At 34.6% G+C, this 23,037-nt stretch overlaps 1 protein-coding gene across 1 annotated transcript; it reads right to left on the bottom strand.

Moving 5' to 3' along the window:
• Positions 1-1,284: 1,284 nt before the first annotated feature.
• LOC123541839 (interferon-induced very large GTPase 1-like) lies at positions 1,285-10,670 on the bottom strand. The gene is made up of 2 exons (XM_045327462.2): positions 10,564-10,670; positions 1,285-6,006 (listed from the first exon to the last, which is right to left on the bottom strand). Exon 2 carries the CDS (start codon positions 5,899-5,901, stop codon positions 1,285-1,287), a length of 4,617 nt encoding a protein of 1,538 aa, XP_045183397.2. The 5' UTR covers positions 5,902-6,006; positions 10,564-10,670.
• Between the last annotated feature and the right edge of the window lie 12,367 nt (positions 10,671-23,037).

Here is a 23,037-nt window from a genome sequence, read left to right as displayed (position 1 = left end):
TTAGGCCAGTAAATGTTTTTAATGATCTAACATAAAACGAATATTTAATTATACGCCCTTGCTGAGGTACACCATGTTTGCAAATACATGAAAAAAAGATAATATTCTTTTTTTTCGAAACGACTGAAATACAACATAAATTGTATTTCACTCTACTCTCTATTTACAAACAATCCTAATTTATTTAACAACACGTGTACCAATCTCATTTTTAATGAGATAATGGTATTTTGCAATTGTCAAAGCAATCAGAAATTGTATAAATTGATTATATTTACCTTATAGAGGCTTCAGTCACAGTGCAATGTTTTCAAACATTTTTGCGTAAAATGGCTTCACGGAGTTTCTAGATATATTTTCAATCCCGATCGTTTGAATGTCTAACACCTGAAACAGTGTCCATGGAGTTATACGTAACAAACGAAATCAATTCATTTGAATCAAAAATGCTTTTAATGTATGAAATTGATTTTGATAATAAAAAATACAATAAAACATCGTTGGTGTTTGAACAGTTTTGACATGTACAATTCTTCTGTCATACAACTTGGCTCATCGTGGCGTAAAGGTAAATATTCGTTCGATTTAAGGTTATCAAAACTAAGCATTTTCATTGGCCTCAATACCTTATCGAAATTCAGTATAATATTACAAAAAATATGATGATAATTACTTTTATATTGTATAACTTCTACGGGAATCATCCTATTTAAACGTCGAATAGTTATCGATTTGAAATTATTGTTCCTTTAAAATGGTTGTGATGTGCAATTCATCTTATTATAAATATAACTAGTAAAAGGTAAATGCAGCTACAACATATAAAACGTAAATTTCTAGTCGAATTTCCACTCTCACAGAAATTTTATATTTATCTATAATTATATAGTCGATTTTTATTGCGTGACTCAAATATATTAAAGTCTAAAATACTTTTTGGAAATAAATATAGATTACCACCCAAACAAACTCTGACATGACCACTGACCGCTCAACATCACCAAGTTTGACACTAAATTTTAAGGTAGATAATCGTGCTTTGCTTGTTACATGCGTTCTCTTGTGCAAAACTTCTTTTTTATCAAAGTAATGAACCATGTTCTCAAAATAGCATACGAGAAATCAAAAGTTGTCAGTGATCGTAGAAACAGTCAATTATAAATACATAATTTACCTTGAAATAATAAACAATTTTTCACGTATTAAAATACACTCTGTAATTCGAGATTCTAATATTCTAAGACAAGTATCACAAACTCTTAGATGCACTTACCGTTTGATATGTCAAACAAACAATTCAAATATTTCTTCTAGAGAGTACAACGCCTGATCTTTACTTATATTTTTCCATGCAACTGGTAAGTTATCAGGTAATCTCACGCCCGGAACTGCACTCAGAAGTCTGTACTTATTCACTAGAATCCATTTCCAGATTAAATGCGGTTCTTTTTCTTGTGAAGAAACAATGTCCCATGTATTAAATACCTTCTCGTAATCTTTAAAAGCAATCCAGTCACCTTTAAATTTGAACAAAGTATGGTTTTCATAATGTTCCGTACATGTTTCGTAGCATAAGGCATTTGTTTCTACCCAGTGCCCACCTCCGACACCGTCTGGTCTATGAACAAAGCACTCGTGTTTATCAGGATGGTTCAATGAATACTTGCATATCTCTTTGCAAAACGGACACGTTTTGGTACATCCTAGAGTCATGTCACAAATTCTATCGGCGCATTTTTGTATTACTCCTGCCTGTTCTTGACAAATATATTGACATAAATCAAGCGTGTTTGATTCTACATATTTAGATTTTTCCTTATCAATTGTATCTTTAACTGTGGCTACACTAACTGGAAGCTCGGCCGATTCTTTTAAGATTTGTTTAGTTAAACTGGCATAATTTGTTTCAGTATCTATTTCATTCAAAACAATATCAAGGAAGTTGCCTAATTTCTCCGTATCGCTTTTAACTGCAGCAACTTTTCTGGATATTTCTTCCATGGTTTGAAACACAAATTCAAGTATTTCTGTTTTGAATTCAAGGTTGGAAAAAATTTCAGGTATTATTTTTTTTTTTAGGTATTGTGACACAGCCACCTTTGGCGATTTGATATATTGAACCAACATGTCATCGTCTTCATGTTTAACTATATGATAAATGCACTTTCCTATCAATCCCTGTTTAGAGTCTGTAATAATATTGTAAAAGGCTGAAGTACGCAAATAAAGATGTAAAACCATAAACACTTTTCGGCTAAAGATCCTTCGCAAATTATATTGTAATAAGGCGAACATGATGTCGACAAAAAGTTTGGAAGCTTCAGCTACCGTTCGTCTTTTTTTATATAACAACTGAAATTCATTTTTATGTGGACCTAAACTTCCACACAGCATGTTTTCGAAATCATTTATAATTGATCCCGCTGCTGAGATAAGTAAGTCATATTTAAACTGAATACTTATTAAATTTTGTTTGTCATAACTTTCGATGTTTTCGTTTATCTCTGCCTCAGTACGAAGCAAAATGGACTCAGGATGTCTGTGGGTATATTTCAGTTTACGTTGTTTAATCTCATTTAAAGCTATGCTGTATTCTCTATCCGCTGCTAAACGTACACACTCTAACATGTTTTTGACATTTGGTCTAGAAAATATTCTTGAGCCACCGAAATGAACGGCATCTGCATTTGTGTATGATTTACCTGTATAATCAAATAATTGCAAGGATGACTGTCTAACCTCCTTGTCTTTCAGCATATATAAATGCCCGCGGCAAATAGTATCAAGAGCCTGCAATGTATCTTCTACAATAATATGCAGTTGCGGCGCAATAATTTCTTTAGTCCATTTTATCCATGCTCTTTCAAATGCCCTTTTTTCTTCTGAATCTGTTTTGGATTCTACCTCAATCATATTTAAAAACCTTTCAATTTGCTGATGAGATACTTCTGGTTTAAAATCCTCTAGATCGGAAGGTAGGCTTTTGTCCTTTTGCATTTGATTTTCCAAACTGTTCGTTAAGTCAATTTTCCACCTTTCTAGGCGATCGGACACAACTTCTGTATCTGAAAGGAAATTTTCAAGTCTTTTTTTGTACTTCTTTTGTAATTTCAAAATTTCTAAATTCATGTTTTCTGTAAAAGTTTTAATTGCAACTGATTTCTTTGTTTTCAGAATATCCTTATGTCTATCGACCAGTTCTTCGTGGTCCAATATATAGTCTTTCCATATTCTAAAGTATTCTTTGTCAAGTTTTAACCTCATTTCTGTTTCGAGAGTCGTCCGAAATTCAAATACGAAACAGTCTGTTTTTATCGCGTTCCACAGTTTTTCAAGACGAATTGAAAATGGTTTAAATCCAGTAAGATATGGCTTACTTTTTTTAAGTATTTTCATAAGCTTGGTTCTCACACATTTTACTTCGCCACTGTAACCAGTGCTCACCGGTGCCATAGGAAGTTCTCCATCAAGAAGTCCAGGAATATAATCCGTGTTTTCATCTATTGTAAATTCTATCATATCTCTGAACGATCTCTTTGGGACATTTTCCATTTTGCATGCTCTGCTTGTGAGGTCATTCAGTACCTCCTCTAGTACGCGTCCTTGTTCTAATAATTTATCCTTGTTTCGTTTATCAACATTATGATGGACAATTGTACATCTTGGATGCAAACCAACGAGATCCATTCTCAGAAAAGCGTGAACGACAATTGGCAAGTTTTCACGCAAATAAGTTGCATTTTCTCCCATTAAATTAATAATAGTGGTATCAGATAAACCTATGACAAGAGTTGAAAATTCATTGTCATGTTTTACTGTGTCCGTAGAGGTCATGTCTGTTGCTCGCAGCCCTTCCGTATCGATCAATAATATATATTTTGCTTTGAGTTGGTCATATGATGATGCGTTTAACTCTATGACTTGCAAATAAGCCCCCCTAGTACAGCGACCTGCGCTGACTGCAAATTGAAGTCCAAACATAGTGTTTAAAAATGTTGACTTTCCTGAACTTTGAATACCAAGGACCGAAATAACGTGTATATTTCTAGAAGCAGTTGGCTCTTTTGTTGAAGCTTGGAGTTGATTTATAACGCTATTGACCCATTTCTGAGGAACCGCATTAGCTTCGCCATCCAAAATCTCCAAAGGATATCCTTCTAACAGAATGAAAACTGCATAGTCTGGGAGTCGTTTGTATGATGTTGTGTCAGGTAATTTTTTGGCCAGAGAAGGCTGACTTTCACATGCTTCATACAGCTGGCCAATTTCTCTCATGATATGCTCAAATCCAAAGGACAGAGACATTTTTGTATTATCAAGATGTATAAGTTCCTGATATATATTAGCTCGCTCATGTTCCTGGGCTTTATTTGCTTTGGAAACCAATGTTTTATATTTTCTGTAAAAGGGTTGAAGTTGCAAACGGGAAAGGTTGTCAAGATGTAACTTAAGAGTTCTCAGAAAGATTTTGCGATAGGAATCATTTCTAGATGCTAGTTGACTTAAAACAATTTGTACTGGAGCTGAAAGGCCATGACTCTTTATATAAAAGAATTGGTCCTTTCGCACGTTCTCCATTTTGTGGCATATCTTTTGACATTTTTCCTTCCTTTTTTTAATATTTGTTTCGTAGCGGCTAATTTCATAACGCTCACGATCAAGTTTTGACATTTGCTTCCAGTATATCTCTTGTAGGGGCAATAGAACTCGTTTCCTGCCTTTATTATCTGTTTTCTCTATCAATGACACTATTTCCTCTGATCGCACAGATGCTTCTGTGTACCATACATCTCTTTTATCAACTTTAAAATTCGCAGGAAAGGTTTTAAGATCAGATAATTTAACTGTTTTACTAGTTTTCTGTTCCATTACTTTAATTGTGTGAATTAATGACTGCACAATTCCTGGTAAAGTTTTATCTGCTTTCATGACAGCATCCATTTGGTCTTCAGAGGAGACAGTGTCTAAATATTCAATCACTTTATCTTCGTCGGGACGCCGATCTAATATTAACAATACTACTTTTGAGTTCTGCAAGAGCAGTTCGCGAATAACAGGTTTCGTTTTAGTAAGATCTGCAGTAGTACATAGACAAACGGTTACAGTGGATATTTGACCGATGATTTCTATTTGTCTAAGAAAAAGTGCTGAATCGCCACGAAGATTTAAAACGATACGTGGTCCATTGAATTTATCATGGGATCCATTAGGCAAAATCCAACCTATCTCTATCAGACCCTCTACAACATTTGATCTGATGCGTTTTGATCCCTCAGAGTCACGGTGGAAAAACATTGGATGTACCTTTTCTGTTCCTCCAATTACACAGTTTATTAGGTAAGATTTAGAAAGGTCATTATTATCACCAAACCTAATAAAAGATAAGCACGGCATCTTTTCATATACTAGCGCCTTTTCAATAAATCCGTCCTCTTGAAATACATGGCCATAAATTGAATGGAGTGGCCATGTAAAGATTGATGGTTTCTCAAAAGGCATCTCTTGTATACTAAATGGTACCGCGAGTTTGCAGCCCCATAAATGCATAGCGAGGTCTTGTTTTGCTATCGGATCACAACATAGAAAAACAGCGACGACAATATCCATTGGATGAAGATCTACATTGACTTGTTTCTGTTCCAAATTTCGTCTCTCCCGAAGACTCATTTGTGATGTATCGGCTTTATTTATTTCTTCGACGTGTATATTACGGGCACGATAATTGTATCTTGTAATTTCAGTTATAAACTGCCAAGCCGGTGAACATTTGGTATCTTCGTTTATCATATACGGTTGAATCTGATACATTTCACGCCTTGACAACTTACTGAAGTAATATTTCTTTAAATCCAAACGTTTCAGAAGCGTCTCTAAATCAGTATTTACAAAATCACTCGCCATTGTTCATGAAGGAAATATATATTTACCTAAAATATGCTGCAAATTACCCGTTATCGAATGGCAAGAATATGTTTCCAGTCGTCATAGTTTCGTTTATATTCCCAACTAAAATATAAAAAAATAATCCCCATATTACTTGCTGAATATATTTCAATGACTTGTTTGAATAATTTTAACAACCCTACTCCTTTTCTAGAACTCGCGTGAAATTTGTAACAGTCAACGGTAGTTCGGACCATCAGGATTTCACTTTATAGTACACCTACTAATTATATAGTTAGGTTTGCCAATGACTTGCCATAGAAACTTCTAGATTTGCGACCTTTCAGAAGTATATCAATTAAGGAAAATTGGTTAGTTTCAGGACATGCATTTATTTATATAAGATTAAATTCTCTCCTTCGCACGACATCTTATATTATGGTCGCACCCTTCCTCGTGGTCACAACATCTTATTTCGTGGTCACAACATCGTATCACGAACTTATCTAATCTGTGTTTTAAATTTTAATAGGGTCCTTAGTGTGTATTCAGATCATCGGTAAAACCATACGGACGACTTTATAATTATGGTCCGATCAATTTTGATATTATTTAAACTTCCCAGAAGTATATTTTTGTCATGTCATTTGGGAGAGCGGTGCATATAAGTGGTAATCTTATCTTCAAAAGTAATGGAAGACATTTAACGAACGTGATTCTTACTGAATGTTAGAATATCAAGGAATCGCAGTTCGACTGATAGTATCAATTCGCCCATTGTCAGAAAAGTTAGAAAATTGCATGCATGAATTAAGGGAAAATATGGAAATTCTTTGATATGTGGGCGAAGCCTACATGCTTAATCTTGATTTCGTCAAGTACTTAAATCTATTCATTTGCCTCATCACTGGTATCTTTCGCCTAAGATAAGTTGGAATACGCACGATATAAGATGTCGAGCGCACGAGATATCATGTCGTTGGTTCGAGATTCCATGCCGTGCGCTAGATATAAGATGTCGTACGTTCGTGATAAGATGTCGTGCACACGAGATAACATGCAGTGCGCTCGAGCGACATAATATGTCGTGCACACGAGATGATTTAATCTTTAAAAAATAAATTTCCTAAAAACACAACCATCCTAAAAGTGACAATTTCTGATTTTATCATATTTATGCTAATTTAAAACAATCATACTAATACAATCATGTAGGTGCGTCAAATATATAGATATAATAAGCAGCATCAGTTCTGCTCATTATTTGCTTATTGTAAATGCTTCTTGTCTATTTTCAGGATTAACTACAATCCATTTTAATTCTAATTCATTTCTTTTTAATATTGTATAACCGTTTAAGCGGACAGAATACACTGAGATCAAAATCCTAAACACATATTTGTTTTGTATATGAATGTGACCGAGGAGCATCGAGACTGCATAAAAGGTGGCGCTATTTTTTACATATTGGTAAGAACATAGAAACAAAATATGATTTCTTATTCTTTTGATGCTTTTCAACAACTAATTTTTTTCTAATGGTATTTTATCAAAAATGCTTTTGGTATCCGATCCACAAATAATCAAGTTCTATATAACAGTGCTATTAAAATGTATCAAATATTGATGCCTGGTAAGCTCATATAATTTTGGTATCCTTTGAAAGCTTATTGTCTGCTGAAAAAGAAACTGAAATAATTTACATGACAAAATATGTTCAAGAATTTTTATTCTTCTACTTTATAATTTTCAGTAGAAACCCAGTTATTACAGTGAAAGATAAATTAAAAAGCATGCGTATTTTGGTTCTTGCGTATTATGTATGGTCACCTTCTCTACTAATTATTGTTTACCAGATAGTAAGTCTTTCAATTGATATCAATAAATAAATAAATAAAATGGTCACCAGGCATTGAATGTTACCTATTTTTGGTTTGGAAACTTCATTATAACATTTATTTCATTTTAACGAAGACAATATCGTCGAAAGAATTAAACATCTTTGCATATCAGACTGGCGTTTGCGGTAATTTTACCCATAACAGCAAAACCCATCTAGCATTGTTACACCTTAAAATGGTAGCAACGCATTTTGGTAGTCACTACCAAAATTCGGCCGAGTTTTGATAGCGACAAAATGCGTTGCAAGGGAACATACGATATGTTAAGGATCATGGAAGGGAACGTATTTTGGTAGTTGTTTTTTTTTTACATCAGGGGATGTGCTCATTTTTACATTACGCACAAAAGAGAGATAAAAGGAGGGCATGTCTCCTATGAAAATGGTAGGAGAAGGGGTTCGGAATTCCCCTACCGAAATATATAGTTCGTATAAAAATAACCAAAATGTAGATCCCTGAGAGTGTGAAAGGGGCCTCAAACGACGCTTTGTATGCAATAACATTGTATTGTTTTGTTGTTTTAATGTGCTAGTGTTGTTGGAGGGATATTTCACCAAGATATTTTAAACATGAAAATGTTGAATTCTGTAAAACGAAGATTAAATTTGAGGATGGCACGTAGGTCCTCCATCTAGTTATTTTTTAAAACATCCCACATTAACATAAATGATGAATTCTGTTGTGTTTTAGGGGTCTTAAATAAATACTATATTTTTAATTTAAATTTTTATTTTTATTTTTAAATGTGATGGGTTTCGAGAGTCCACCACATATATCTTTGAAAGACAACGTAAAATTGTGGGCGTGGGCTTACTCGTATAATTTTCCACAGACTAAATTCCCCATCGTTAGATATAGATTTTTATTTTGGTATATAGATGCGAGTGGTGTTTTGGGGTCTTCCCCGGACAACGCATGGAAATGGTCGGTTCTGTGTGTTTAGATTGGCAAGAAATATATCATCTACTCAGAAATGAAGCCTCCTCCGCAATAAGGTATAACTTTTCTCGTGAATCTCCTTAATTTTAATCTCAAACGGTCTTTACTTACTTATAGGCGTTTGTGAATCCTGTCCTAGGGTCATGCAACCGAGGCATCAAATAATTGTGATGAACATTTGTGCCAAGTTCCTTCAAAATCTCCTGATATATGTCAAAGTTAGAGTTGATTTGATCTCTCTCACGTGTGTTCCAAGGGTCCTGCTTGACTGAATCTAGGGCCGTTATATTTTCAAACTCAAAAGGTCAAGTCGGATGAGCGACTAAGTTCCATCATCACTCTCTTTGAAATAATATTATGGATTCGCCACAAAATATTTTATAAATACCGTTTTGCGTTGAATGTGTACATATCCAACGCATGTTGGTACTACATTTTTGTTAACTACCAAATTGCGTTGAGTGTAACGCATTTTGGTAGTGACTACCAAAACTTGGCCGAATTTTAGTAATGACTACCAAAATGCGTTGCTACCATTTTGAGGTGCAACATAGCATCCCTTATGACTACTGTTGGGCAACTAACAATTCTAGAATGATTATACACTGTTTATGTGAAATTCGATAAAGGCTATTTACTTATTTAGCTGCTCATTTTTACAGTGTTTGTCTCGAATCAAAATAAGTTATTTTTACAAAAATAACGTTACACGACAAATAATAATATGAATTTGCGCGTCTTTGAAACTTTATGACGTCATTTCTGATTATAGACATTATTTCCCTGCGTTTTATTTAAATACGTTTACATAATGAGTGCTACAAAGAAGATATTTCAGTTGACTGTAATCATGTATTCCTATTTATTTTTAAATACAGTATGCAAGAGAAACATCAGTCTGTGGTTGTAGATGTAGATGGAAATAATTACCTCTCAATCGAGCCTCGTTTAAGCCAAAACAGTTACCCTCGAACCGGATATTTTTTAGAATCACACTTATTTAGAAGCATTAAAAGTAGATATTCAAATTTGAAGGTAGGAAAGCCTTCCGTAAAAATATCCGCCCCTACCTAGTTTAACATACAGAGAAAAGTCCTTCCTCTGACTAAAAGGAATGTATTTTTGATGTAATCAAGACTCTGACGTCCCCTACCAAGCAACTATTTTCAAAAATTCCATCTAACACAGTCACATTTTTTGTTTCAAAATGATGTTTTTTGTATCGCAGATGATATCACAGTAGAAATTTTATTTTTGTTTTGAGACTTTATGAATTATTGAAACAAACACTTGATGAACAAGAAGAACACCCTTACAAAGAAAAACAAAACAAACTATGTGTATGGATGTGTCTTTGAGCGACAATTCGAATAAAATCAACATCTGGGTGTATTAGACCGGTTTAGTATTAAAAACTTAATCTAAGCAATATTATAATGTTTTGTTACAAGACAGGTAAATAAATGTTATCCTCGACATTTCAATCCCTAAAACAAAAGGCACGATGTTTATGATAAACCCTCATGTATAAATTGACTTAGTGTGAAAGTAAATACGTTTTTCGATCAATGTCTTTACATAAGTCAGACAACATAAAGAAGAAACAAAATCAAAACAGAATTTACAGACACCCGCAGATGTTTATCAACAAAAAAAGAAGATACGAAACAATGCATGTACTATTTTATTTTTTAAATATAATTAAAAAAAATTAAAGACATTAATTCTTTCACATCATTACTGAACTTTGATATCTGAAGAGTCTGTCTCGTTCTTTAAAGAAATATTTTTTCTAATTATGAAAACACTATTATTACTTTAATTTGTAAATTTCACTTACTTCAATAATATTTTAGATAAACTCCAAGAATAAAGCACAATTTCTTTAAAACATCGTCATCACTTTCTTATTTACAGGTATTGTATTAATCCAACTGCTCTAAAAATTGAAGATGATATAATCGTTTACTCATACGGCGTTGTTTATATTCCTGATATTTCTGAAAGGGGTGATCAAAATGTAAATATTTCACTTTATATTTGATTACTTGAAATTTTACCACTATTTGAAAGAACACTTTTAAAAGGTCTTATGGGTAATAATCAAGTAGAATACTTGAAATCCGAAGTTTAGTTATACAGAACATGCCACAGAACTGGAAACTGTGTAGTTTGCAAATAAGTTGTATATAAAATTGGTAAGTGTTTGCCCTTGTAAAACTTGATTTGAATATATGTTATTATAAAAGGGATCCATACAGAAATGAGAAAGCTTTGTTCAAAATTGGAATAATCAACAAAACACATGCTGAAATATCTGAATATTAAAGAAAAACAATTTAGAACTTGCAATTGTTTACTCACTATTTGGTTCGTTACAATACGTATTTTGTGAACCTGTTTGACAGCCAAAATTATAAATTTCTTTACTGCATTTATAAACTGCGTAGTTCGCAAATATCGGTGTAATCAAGATAAATGCTCCTATACAGGTGCAGCGAACCTACAGTTTACATGTAAATCTCAAGTTGCATACGTGATCAGCCTTTATGTCAAGGTCGACGAAAATTTAAAGTAAATACATTTATAAAGAGTGCGAAGATTAAAATCCAAATTGTTCAAATTACTTTTGTCTGTTATACACAAACCAACTGAAAGATATTCAAGTTAAACGGGTTGCAATACAAGATTGGCTTATTGTCGATTTCAAATCCACATTCAAAATAATAGTAACTTGTCTCGCTATCAAGGAAAAAAGCGTTGAAACTTCTTTTTTTATTAAACTAAAACGGAATGGATGTTCAGTTGTTCTTGACAGATTAAACTCTTCCGTGCCAAAACAACTACATGGTGTTTGATAAAGTAGATTTATATTGTTATACAAAGACTTTCAGAAACGCCTTATTTTGAGAAGAAAAAATGTCAATTCTGAATTAAATGTATAATTTGATAAAAAAAGAAAATCATGAAGAAACTGATTGATCGACTTTAACATGTAATAATACTTAATTTTTGTAAATGAACGCTGTGACTTTTGTGTGACAAGAACTACGGTACAAGCCATGTGAGGACGTGCATATATGACAATGGTAACGCTTAAAATATGACAAAGGAAACACCATATAAGAAAGAAACAGAAAACAACATAGTATATAGAAACATGCTTTATTACTATAAAGTTTGAAAAAAGCTCTAACGACCAGGGACATTTTACAGTAGTTCTCTATCATTCCGTGTTATCAGTGGTTGGGCATGCTAAATGTCAGTGTCAATAATTAACTGTGAGCACCCAATGACATGTTCTTTTTTTTTAAAGGTAAGGGTAGATTTCCCGGAATAACAGAGCACCCCAAACACAGCCATAGAGCTATGCATTGCAAAGAAGGCCCACAACAAAAAGAAGCTGTAACGAAAAATATTGTAGACGGGTTGCTTCAAAAATCAAACAACAAGTACATTTTAACCAATATATGCAAATTACAGAAAAAGGAGAGGGCTAAGGGGTAGATAAAAGGGTTGGTTGTTAGGGAAAAGTGGAGCAAGGATGAAAAATAAAGAGACCACAGCTGTGCACGTACAAAAGACAAACACGCACACACAACTAACATACACAGATAAACAAACAGAGAAGTAAGAAATAAAACACGGTAGTGCACCGCCCAAGACACACACACGCACAAACATAACACACACACACGCGCGCGCGCACGCACGCACGCACGCACCCACGCACAAATACACACACTCTAATATAATCGGAAAAAAAGAAAGAGTCAGGCACCACCTAAGGACGACCGGCGGCCAAAATTATGGTAACCACGATAACTTACTCATTGTTAATAGGGGCACCACCTTGGAACGGTCAGTAACCTATGTAAAGGAAATTGGGGGGCTTAAACGCGTTAAGGGCATGCCGACCTCGCACTTACCCTGTTTCCAACAAGTTAGACGAGACAGTGTAAATAAAATCACTCCCTGCTGAGAATGGCTTTAACATGAGTGCCAAAATACATGATCATATACAGTAAAGCATAAAAAGGGTCAGTCTAAGGTATAATTACATCAATGTACTCAAAAACGTGTATGAAGTCAGAGCACCAAAAGCCTAACTATTAAGGGCACGACTACGCAAGCTGCAAGATAAAATTCTACTCTCTCCGTCCGTTTATTTTTGTGTGGGATTTAGCAATAAAGCATCAAGAAATCTTACACTATTAGTCATCGCACCATCAAATAGGAAAGTATAGCGACTAACTGTAGAGGGGCATGCACTGTGCTTAACGATTTTCGCATTGTATCCTCTTTAGGTAATTTTTTAACACATTTTACAAACATTTGATTAAAAAAAGGAATTTTGTTTAATTTACCACATTTTATAAACTATATCTCCGTAGTATACCAGGTGTGTGAGACCAAGTTTTAAAAGTGTTTTAAGGTTTGTGTTATAGTTCCTTGTTAGGATGATCTGTAGTAAAATTTAGTGAAAGTGTTCCGTAGTTTATGATATCGGTAACCTTGTTGTAATAATTGTTTGGTGATATAAAGATTTCTATCATTAATATCCTATAACTTTGAGCAAACTCCTGCAAAACGAATACGTTGCGAAATATAGACACCGTATGATGTCGCTCGAGGGACATTTCCGTCAAGATGGGTGTGGGTGGGGGGGGGGGGAGTTGACAATTTTGAAATCGTCTTTTTTATCATATATTATTGTTTCTAGTTTACCATTCACAGTTGTTAACTTTGTGTTTAAAGTGACGCTTCTAAATCTGAGGTGTTAGCCTTGTTGAGCTGTAACTCTTTTGGATAAATGTGTTCCACCATTTCTGAAAAATATAGGTTGAGCATAAAATCTTGTTCATAACAGTATAAGAATATATCAGCAAAGAGTGGTACGCTGTAAGTCCCCATCGGGATATCAATTACTTGTCTATAAGTTTTTTTGCCAAATATGAAGTGCCCAGGAAACATTTAAATCAATAAGGTATAGCATATCACTGCGACAATAAAGAATAATCGTGATAATGTATGTTTACAGCGAAGTGTGATTAATTCAAAAGCCAGTATAGCCAAGTTCAGAAAACGGCCTACAGCGGCCACACCTGACATAGTTCGCAAGTTCCCTCCTATGATTTCCAAAGTGAATCCATCGACCCATCGGGAGATTGCATCCAAGCTAGGTATATCTAAAATAATAACCAAAACGTTGGGGGCAATACTAAAAAAGTGCAAGGTACATCAGTTGAACATGGCTCAGATCAAGAAGAGACGTGCTCGATCTTGGAGACTGTATCTCAAGCTACGTAATGGCAGACGGACAAATTATGTTACTTCTGATGGGGACATGTTCTATAAATGTGGAGTTATGGTCGAAGAAGAATGTTTTACATTCGAAAAGGTTGAGATCTGAGTGACAAGTTGAAGTTCGTTAAGAGAGGTTCTTTTTCCACTGGTTTTATGGCATGGACAGGCTTGTAGTTTAGAGGCAAAACGGAGATTCGAATCAACGACAAAGCGACAAAGTAACAAAAGGTCAAAAGTAAATATTATATCGACAAGCTTTTGAAGCCACGAGGTACCTAGACTTTTTCCAGAGGGAAAAAATATATGGTCTTCCTTTAGAACAGTGCATAATCCATACTTCAAAACACATCCTAAAGGACAATAAAGTGAACTTTGTAAAGCTGAGGAATGGATGCGGCACTAAGTTCCCCGATGCCGCCCCGGTGGATTTTGGAATATCGGGGATCCTGAAACGAAGACTATAGTCACGGACAATTAACATCCTGAGAGGCCTTAAACGAACGCTTAAGGACGATTGGTAGAAACTTGACCAAAAGACAATAAATAAGACTTTGGAATAATGACCATAACGTTTTCACTCATATACAGCTGTCACGGATCTCCTATTGATACTTTTGACACAGGCTTTATCAACTAACATCAATAACGTTAGATGAATTAAAAAGTTATTGCAGAAAGTGCTTTTAGCAGTATGTCAGTTGTCTTCTCTCAATAAATGGACTGGGCACTTTGCTGATATTTAAAAAGAGTAGTCCAATTAACACCCGAAAGATAACTGAACAGAGTTATGGTACTTGTACAAAACCTCTTTGCCTAAATATCCTTTACCTTTATATCAAATTCCCTTTATCAACTTTAGATACATAATAATAGTATTAACCTATTGACATTGTCTCAAAACAAATAAATGATGTCTTTAGTTTTACTAATTTATATTTGCATAAAATCTAAAAGACTACAAATATTTTCTGTACATACTGTATTTGGAGTATAATGGTCCTGAAACCTTGTAAGTATGTTATCAATAAAATATCAGCTACAAATAAAGAATGCAAAAACAATCAGAATTTTGCAATATGACATTTTGAAAACTCTAATTTACATACAAATATTCTATATAGTTTGGATACAGCTATCACAGTAACTGTGAAACTTTAAACTTCAAACATAAATATTGTCTATGGGCATTAACTTGATGATATATCGTTAAGATTACCCGACTAACATGAAGGTTTATCTGTACTATTAAGTCTTATTGAGTGTATTCACAAATTTTACGCTTGTCATACGACACGACACAATCGGAAATCGTTCAACTGACCTTGCCGCCGTTAACCGAATTATTTCAAGTTGTTATTTGCATGTAGATGACGCAAGTTATATGCGTGTTCATGGTTTTGGGATTCCAGTTTTACAAAATATGTCAAGGTGGTTAATGACAAGTAACTTAATTGTTTTTTTTCCATTTGTGAAAAAAATGTGACCTAAAGAATGTACAGTGTAACTTCTGAAAACCGGACCTTCTAAAAACCGGAAACCTTTGAAAACCGCACGAAACTCAAAGTCCCGTTTTTATCTTTCTTTTTCTATATATTTTTAAATTCTGAAAACCGGAACTTCTGAATTCTGAAAACCGGACGATTTCTGAAGGACCGTTTATATTTTATCACTAAAATTAACTTCCGAAAACCGAACAGCAAAATATTTGCCGGTCTGTCTTTCACAGGTTTTTAAACCAAAAACGCCCATGGCAAGTTGTCAACATGTTCTTTTGGTTATCTGTTGTGCGCGTTTGTTTTGATACACATTATGATCACAATGATCAGTTGATGCAAAAGTAAAGAATTAATCAGTGATTACTTTAATTTGTTTTCAATATATAAAAAGTGATTTATTAAATATCTTACGTGTAGAAAACTTTTGTAATGTTTGAATGAAAGAAAGATAGATGTTTTAATTGATTTAGTTACATCGATTAAACTATGCTTGATCATCAATTAAATATTGATTAACTCGGGACTTCAAAGATAGAAAAATGTAAGTGGAAAATGTTTGAGTAAATGCTTTTATTGTTTTACATACAAAAAAGGAAATTTCTTATACGTAATTGATCATCCTTAATGTTTGTAACATATTAATTCAATAATTATTAAATCAATTAATAAATAACTTTATACAAATTTGTACAATTAAAAAGGATAATAATCTTCTTCATCCAACGTGTAAGAAAACATAACTGCAGTACATAATGCCCACTTTGCCTGCAAACTTCCAAACTTCTGAATTCCGGAAACTTCCAAATACCGAACTTTTAGGCTGGTCCGGAGGTCGTTCGGTTTTCGGAAGTTACACTGTACATTAAAATCCCGGATTTTGCAACTAATGCAACGCAAACATTTGGCACTGAAAATATACAGGAAAAGTGGGAATTTGATTTTTCAAGTGGTCGACCTACAGTACAACGAGATACCGATCGCAATAGTGTGCAGAGCTACATTGAGGTGTCTCGATATATTTAGAAAATTGCATTTTCGGTACATTAAATTTGTTTGCAAAAATCACAATTTCTATTTTGAAGCCCCCCCCCCCCGCCACCCTCCTCCCCCCCACCCCCCCCCCAAACCCCCCCAAAAAAACAGAAAGATTTGCTACAAAGACCGAACCTGATTTGTCCAACTTTATCTATGCTTTCATGAACGTTCACTACTAGATCTAGTAGATCTGGTCCGAATATTTCATAAAATATATATAGAACTGACTCGGTAAAGATCTTTCTTGTTGTTCTATAACTTTTGTAGCTTATTGTAGGATACCTGTGTAATAAAAATCAATTGTAAATAAGTCACATTGCCCAAATCATACAGACTTCCATGAAAATAATACTTGTCCTTGATTTTTATCAGGGGCCTCAGTGGCCGAGTGGTTATGGTCGCTGACTTCAAATCATTTGTCCCTCATCGATGTGGGATCGAGCCTGACTCGGGGCGTTGAATTCTTCATGTGAGGAAGCCATCCAGCTGGCTTACGAAAGGTCGGTTGTTCTACCCAGGTGCCCGCTCGTGATGAAATAATGCAGGGAAGGGCATCTGGGGTCTTCCTTCACCATCAAAGCTAGAAATTCGCCATATGCCCTATAATTGTGTCGGTGCGACGTTAAACCCAACAAAATAAATAAATAAATTGATTTTCATAATTGAATTAGGATAAAGACTATGTGAGGGTTTTTAATGTGTAGTGGCAAAAGCAACTGTTACTATCCCAAAGCATTGTCACGCATTCGTTTTTCCCCCAAACACTTCTCGTATACTCAGTAGAGGGCGAACCTATGTAAATTAATCGCATTACATTTCGTTAACAATTTTGTGTTTAGAATGACTTTAAAATGTGGCATTTGTCTAGCAGAATTTCACACTTCCTCGCAGAGGATCCTTATACTCTATACAAGTACTCCAGTCATCCAGAATAGTATGGTTCACTAGCGAACCTGTTTGTTTCAATCCCATTTATTTACTTTAACTCCAATCATGCAGACCGGCAGTGTGTACATTTACATCTGATATGCTCAGAGTGTTGTCTGAAATGGCTTAAAATTCCCCATTTTGTATTGTTAGATTAAAAAAAATGTCTCAGGAAGGACACGCTAACCTCCGCCTCTGCCTGTACTCCAATTAATCACAAAAATCTTTTAACTTGTCGTATAGATTCCGTTCCATACTTACCAAGTGATTATTGTAATCGTAACGAATTTGATCGTGTTTATTTTACCTTGTTTTGACTACGAGTCAAAATAGTAACTATACTTGGTGATTTCAGACAAAAACAATAACATAAGCAACTCTTTACACCCATTACTCGGCCATGAACTATAAAATTAGGATATAACTTTGTCACTATTTTTAAATGTATGGCATGTTTTAGGTAGTTTATTGCGCATTTCGACTGAGGATTACGTCCGCTATTTACATTTCTACCATAGCTCAAAGTCAAGGTGATAGGATAGTAGGAGGTAGGATAACGATCATAGTAGAATGGTCGACTGGCGACAGAAAGATGGTAGGATAGCGAAGCGACAAAAACCATCCTTGTATAAACAGCAAAATCTTTATTTGTCAATGAAAAGTCTTTTGAATACAAAACAAAAAGAATGTAACAAATTTTAAATTTCAACTGTGCAATACAATTACTGTCGGCGGAGTTACATGAATTTATTAAACATGGCTCGCATTCTTTTCTTTGACATATCAATCTAAGACTAACGAAAATATTGTTACATTGAAGCTAAAAAGCAACCGACGTCCGACCGTTCCGGAAAAATCTCGTGTGGGATAGCTGATAGGATAGAATGATAGCGATAACGAACAGAAGGATGGTAGGAAATTGATTGGAGAATGGTAGGGTAGAAATAGTAGCATAGTAAGATAAGATAGCGAGGTAGGATGATAGGATGAAATATTGCCATCCTACTATCGCTATCCTGTTATCTTTCTACCCTCTTATCTTACCATACTGACATCCTGCCACTGCAATTAAACTATTGTACAACTGCAGTCCTATTATTCTATCATTCTACTTTCCTACTACCGCGTTTTATTACTGCGGAAGACATCTGAAATAAATGACTGATATTGAAGCAGATATTTGGGATTATATTTTGATCCTTCTTGATGCATAGTTCCATGCTATGTCTGTTGACCGTAAGCTATGGTCTTTTTGTACTATCTGAAGCCATTTTTGGCGCTAATTTGCGCCCAGGTCCTCACCTGGCCGGACATAACTTATGTAGCTACAATAATAACTACCATTTCTGGAAGGTTTTCGAATAGGTTTGAAGTTGATGTAGTTATTGATATCTAAATCCAAAAGCAACAGAATAGTAATTAAATATTTTACCTGAATCATAAGTAATCACCTATACGAACGATCCATTTAGTCTTTATCTCGGTCACCAACACTCTCTCGGGCTTCTACAGAGACGGATGCCGTTAATTTACAAAAGAAAAAAGGTAATGGTAGAATTCCCGGAAGCACCGAGCACCCAAAACACAGCTACAGAATTACGCAGTTGCAAAGTAGGCCCGCAAAAAAAGAAGCTGTAACGAAAAAAATATTATAAACAGGTTGTTTCAAAAATCCAACAAATACATTTTAATTTCATGCAAAATACAGAAAAGGGAGGAAGAAAGAGATGGGGGGAGGGCGGAAAAAAAGGAGTGATGAAAGTGGAACAAGGATGACTATTTCTAAGGGAATACTACGTTTCTCAAACACAGTTACCATATAAGGTAAACCACAGCAGCGCAGACACATACGTACAAAAGACACACACACAAACACACATTACTAACATGCATAGATGAACAGACAAGTAAGATATAACAATACTCAAAGGCACTGCCCAAGATACACAGACGCACAAACACACACACGCATAATAAAGAAATCAATAGGGCACCTAAGAACAGCCGGCACGGGTACAATAACTTACAAGACGGACAGAAAACAGAAGTTGAAAACAGGGGAACTGCCTTGGAACGGTCTGTAACCTATATAAAGGAAACTGAGGGTTTAAATGCTCTTACTCTGTTTTAAACAAGTTAGACACAACAATGTAAATATGTAAATAAAATCACTCCCCGTTGAGGAAGGCTGTAACATTTGCGACAAAATGCCAGATCAAATAAAATAGGATCAGTCTAAAGTATAATTACACCAATGTACTCAACAACTTGTCTGAAGTCAAAGCACCAAGAGCCTAACTTTTAAGGGCACTACTAAGCAAGCTGCAAGACAAAATTCCAGTCCTTCCGTCCGGTTTTATTTTTGTTGTTGTTGTAGGATTTGGATTGCACCATCAAATAGGAAAGCGTAGCTGTTAATGTAGAGGGATCAATCACCAAACATGCACTGTGCTTCACGATTTTCGCATTGTATCCTCTTTGAGAAACCTTTTAAAACATTTTACCAATATCTAATTAAAATAAAGGACTATGTTTAATTTTATAAAATGACGCGTATTATCGCTATATTCAAGTTACAAAAGTAAAAAGAAGACACAAACACTGCATTGATACATGTACTTTTTGTTATAAGGCCAGAAGTTTTGTTCTTGTGAGGAAATGCATTCTCAGGGTCTAGCATCAGTATAATCGTGACATGTACAGCATGCAAAGTTTTCATTTGAAACAAGTCCTAAACTGAAAACAGGCAATTCTTCAAAATATGACGTTAATTGCTTACAAGACTTCTCTGAAGACATCTTTTTCTCTTAATTATAAATGCTAATATTTTTTTTAAATTTGTATCTCACTTACATCAATATCATTTCAAAGAAACACTAAGGTTAAAGCACATGTATATTCATGAAATGTCTTTGATTTAAAGAGATATATTGTTAAATTCTAGCAAAGTCGATTAGTGCAAAGAATTATTTAATTCATTTTACGACTGTTGCCCATTTTTCTGAAGTCACAAAAATACGGATGCATATTTTGTTTTCATTCAACGAGCAAATATTAATAATACAGTCTCTGTGGTGTAAATATTGCATTTTACTGATACATTGTCATTTATCAAACCAAATCTGAATTTGATTCGAAGATATGATAGGATAAAGAAGTTTTTTGTTATTTTTTTCGTTATATTCTTGCCTTGTAACGAACTTCTCTGAAGTGCATATATGTATTCCTGTGACATTTTGAAATTAGAGTACATATGATTTTCCCGTGAGGTGTTTCAAATTATTGACAATTTTAGCTCAATGATTTCAGGGATCAAACAAATCACTCAATTTTTTCGACTTAAAGCATGCAACTAATGATGTTCAGTTTAATGTAATCTTCTATAGGCTTGGAACATCTATTTTTAAATCGAAGTACCCGCCGGACGATGATAAAAACATACGAATCATATCGCATGGAGTTCAGCCTATGTACTTTAATTAAGCTGAAACTCTTTACAGTAGCGCTTGGTATACATAGCATCATTCAACCACCATAAAACTAAAACCAAGATGTCTTGGCTTTGTATTTCGACCAGTAACGCTGAGCTTGGTCTGTATGTACGCTGGAACTCTCATACTGCATAAGTAAAACTTTTAGACGCGGGCCCGATAGGCTCAGTTCCTCATCCAGCTATGATACTGCCACTCGTCTTCTGTCTATAAAGTTCGGGGCATTCTGTTAAACAATGTAGAGTACGAACCCCGTACATGTCACTTGGCGTGCCCTTCAACAAGTTTCGGAGCCAAAATAAAGATAATTTATCTCTGCAATGTCAATAGAGTAAGAGGTAGGCTGGTCTTTTGCAGGTAGTGCTCCTCCCCACCCGCACCCTATATCTAGTGTAGTGTTTTGGAAGTTCGGATCCCTTGTAGGGCCTTTCCCATCAACGTTAGTCGGAACGTCAACGGATGCACCCCATTATATTTACACGTGTTTTCTTTTTTCTTTACGATGGAAATAAATAACGGAAACACATGAGAATTAGTTGTATTTGTTGTTTATTTTTTTCCATTCAAAATTGAGAAGCGTTTGCAACGGGGTACTGGAGGTAAACTGCCTTAATTATAAAGCTCCATATTCAGCTCTCGGTAAATACGTGTTCCTCTGTGATGTACTGTCAAGAACGCTGTAACGGTTTTATTGCACGGCGACCCGGGGTTCGTTTTCCGATTTGTGCATGGTTTTTTCTTGATTCGCATTTTGATTTTTAAGGTAATTTAATAAACAAAACCCTATGTTCTTATTTTCATAATATGACGAAACTCTAATTCTAAAGATGAAGTTAGCCAAGCCAACTGTTTCTAAAAACAAGTTGACCTACTGGTTCAAATAAATAGATTGGTAAAAATAAAAATAGCAAAGCGTTTACTATATAATATGAAGATCGTGTACTTTAGTCAGATTGATGCTGACATGACCTGACATCATTTCTATCGGGTTATTAATTTTCCGATACTGAAATTGCAAGTGCAATTTTTATCTTAACTCTGTCCATATATAATATATGATAGATATGCAAGAGAGTACATAAATAATAACAATACTTGTATAAGAGAGGTAATATTTGTCAAAATAATATGAACTTTTTTCTGAGGTATTTCCCTTTGATCAAAACTGATTAATATTATGGATGTAACGGTTTTCTGTCAGTTTCATTATTTGCCAATCTTCTAACGAACTACCTATTTTGACAATACACTATATATTACTTATAGTTTATTTCTCAGATAATTTGATTTGATACATGTAAGAATAAAGTCAAATAAAGTACATTTTATGCGTAGACGACAGATATTTTCAATATGCATGTTCACTCAGTTAAATATATGTCTGTCCTGCATATGGGAAATAAAAGTGTCAAAGGCGGAGCAATAAACATATTGGATTACAATGCCAGCACCTATGGTTCAATTCCCTATCGAGGTTGATATTCTGACTAGGGTTCAGTGCTTGGTGATCTATCTAAATCAGTATTTAAATTGGTACGGACTCCAGCAGTATAGGTCCAGATAAGATGCAGGGGAAACGTGCCGTTCACTCGGCTACTCAAGTTAAACAAGAAACTTTACACTTACCATTTTACCATTTTTATATCATTAATGTTATTGAAAGCAACACAGACGGTTAGCCAAATGTATTTTTTCACAACTGCATTTAAATCAAATCTTGTGAACAGAAAACTGAGGACGTAACGCGCTTTGTGATTAGAACACATAAACTCGGTTATTATTGTTTATCTAATTATTGCTCAGATAATATTCACTTTTACCTACTTATCGATTAGTTTTTATTTCACATTTTTAACAGAATTCTGTGAAGTCTAAACACCACTAAAACAAACGAGTGAGATAGAATAATATTATAGTTAACAATCCATATAACATATAGTGCGATTTTGATGGAAACATACCAGAAACGGAATGGCAGGGTCAACAACGGTCGTCCTCCAGTCATGTGGAACACTGCCAGTACCAAGTTAAGACGTATAGATTTAAATACCATATAGA

Source organism: Mercenaria mercenaria, chromosome 19 (assembly GCF_021730395.1).
Source record: "Mercenaria mercenaria strain notata chromosome 19, MADL_Memer_1, whole genome shotgun sequence".
Classification (NCBI taxonomy): Eukaryota; Metazoa; Mollusca; class Bivalvia; order Venerida; family Veneridae; genus Mercenaria; species Mercenaria mercenaria.
The sequence above is the reverse complement of the archived record's forward strand: the minus strand, read 5'-3'. Positions and strand labels throughout refer to the sequence as shown.